The sequence below is a fragment of the Eimeria mitis genome, genomic scaffold (genome assembly GCF_000499745.2).
Source record: "Eimeria mitis Houghton genomic scaffold, Emh_scaff1758, whole genome shotgun sequence".
In the NCBI taxonomy this organism is placed as follows: domain Eukaryota; phylum Apicomplexa; class Conoidasida; order Eucoccidiorida; family Eimeriidae; genus Eimeria; species Eimeria mitis.
The window spans coordinates 5,366-6,741 of record NW_013570075.1 but is presented as its reverse complement, the minus strand read 5'-3'; the positions used below and the strand labels follow the sequence as shown (position 1 = coordinate 6,741).

Here is a 1,376-nt window from a genome sequence, read left to right as displayed (position 1 = left end):
AGCAGCAGCAGCAGCAGTTGCTGCTGATGCTGCAGCACGACGACATTCGTGCTGCTGCAGCACATGAGGCAGTTGGTTCTTCTTTTGCTGCATCAGCAGCCCCATCAACAGCAGCAGCAACAGCAGCAACAGCAGCAGCAGCAGCAGCAGCAATAGAACATACATCTCCTCTATATAAACCCTTGCTGCTGTCTTCTCTCAGCCTCGAGCTGCCGCTGCTGCTGCTGCACTCTGCTGCATTTCTGCTGCTGTGGACCATCGCCAATAAAGTAGGAAAAATATTCGGCCTCAGAATGCCAAAACTACCTTTCTAGCCAGCAGCAGCAGCAGCAGCAGCAGCAGCAACAGCAGCAACAGCAGCAGCAGCAGCAGCTGCTGCAGCAACAACACCAGCAACAGAAGCAGCAGCAACAGCGACAGCAGCATCGGCAACAGCAGCAAAAGTAAGAATGCTGGCAACGGCAACAGCATCACTCACAGCAGCAAGGGCAGCAAAAGTAGCAAAAGCAGCAGCAGCTGCTGCTGCCGCTGCTGCTGCTGCTGCCCCTGCTGCTGCTGCCGCTGCTGCTGCTGCCGCTGCTGCGAGCATTTGCAGATATTTTAGTGGTATTTCCACACGATTCTGTTTTAACGCGGTTTGAATTCTCTATGCAGCAGCAGCAGCAGCAGCTGCTGCTGCTGCTGCTGCTGCTGCGGTTATTGCTGCAGCTGCTGGTGCTGCTGCTACTGGGGAAGCTAAGCCCTAAGAGGACCGCAGCAGCAGCAGCAGCAGCGAAATATGCTGCAGGAACTGCAGCAACAGATGCAGCAGCAACGACTGCAGCAGCAACAACTGCAGCAGCAACGACTGCAGCAGCAACGACTGCAGCAGCAACGACTGCAGCAGCAACGACTGCAGCAGCAACAAATGCAGCAGCAACAAATGCAGCAGCAAGAACTGCAGCAGCATTTGCTGCAGCAACAGCGAAGTTTGCTGTTGGCGATATTTGGTGATTTTATAAAAATTAATTTTAGCTTTAAGCCGCCGGGTGTACAGACACTGGAAATTTGTTTCGATGCGGCAACTGCGCCTGCAGCAGCAGCAGCAGCAGCAGCTGCTGCTGCTGCTGCTGCAGCTGCGGCAGTAACAACAAGTGCAGCAGCAGCAGCAACAGTAGTAGCAGTAGCAGCGTGTAGAGATAGAGAGTTAGAGAGACAGACAGAGAGACAGATAGACAAACATAAAGATAGAGAGGAGACAAACAAAGAAAAATATAAAGAGACAGATAGAGAGAGAATACAAACAAACCAACAAAAAGAAAAAATGTGAAAGGAAAAAAAGAAAAAAAGGAGATGTAGATCTCTGGGGTTTCGGGTGTATGCGCAGCTCCACGGTT

The 1,376-nt window shown here is 51.7% G+C and overlaps 2 protein-coding genes across 2 annotated transcripts in view; both read left to right on the top strand.

Moving 5' to 3' along the window:
• The window catches only part of EMH_0043030 (uncharacterized protein), a gene marked incomplete at both ends in the record, with an annotated part of 2,355 nt that extends 1,908 nt beyond the window's left edge, over positions 1–447 (top strand). The window contains 1 exon segment of the mRNA XM_013495800.1: positions 315–447. Coding sequence (XP_013351254.1) covers positions 315–447 — 133 coding nt within the window.
• Positions 448–778: 331 nt separating this feature from the next.
• EMH_0043000 (uncharacterized protein) lies at positions 779–1,309 on the top strand (the record flags this gene model as incomplete). Its single annotated transcript, XM_013495799.1, has 1 exon — positions 779–1,309. The coding sequence occupies one exon, from the start codon at positions 779–781 to the stop codon at positions 1,307–1,309; it is 531 nt and encodes a 176-aa protein (XP_013351253.1).
• Between the last annotated feature and the right edge of the window lie 67 nt (positions 1,310–1,376).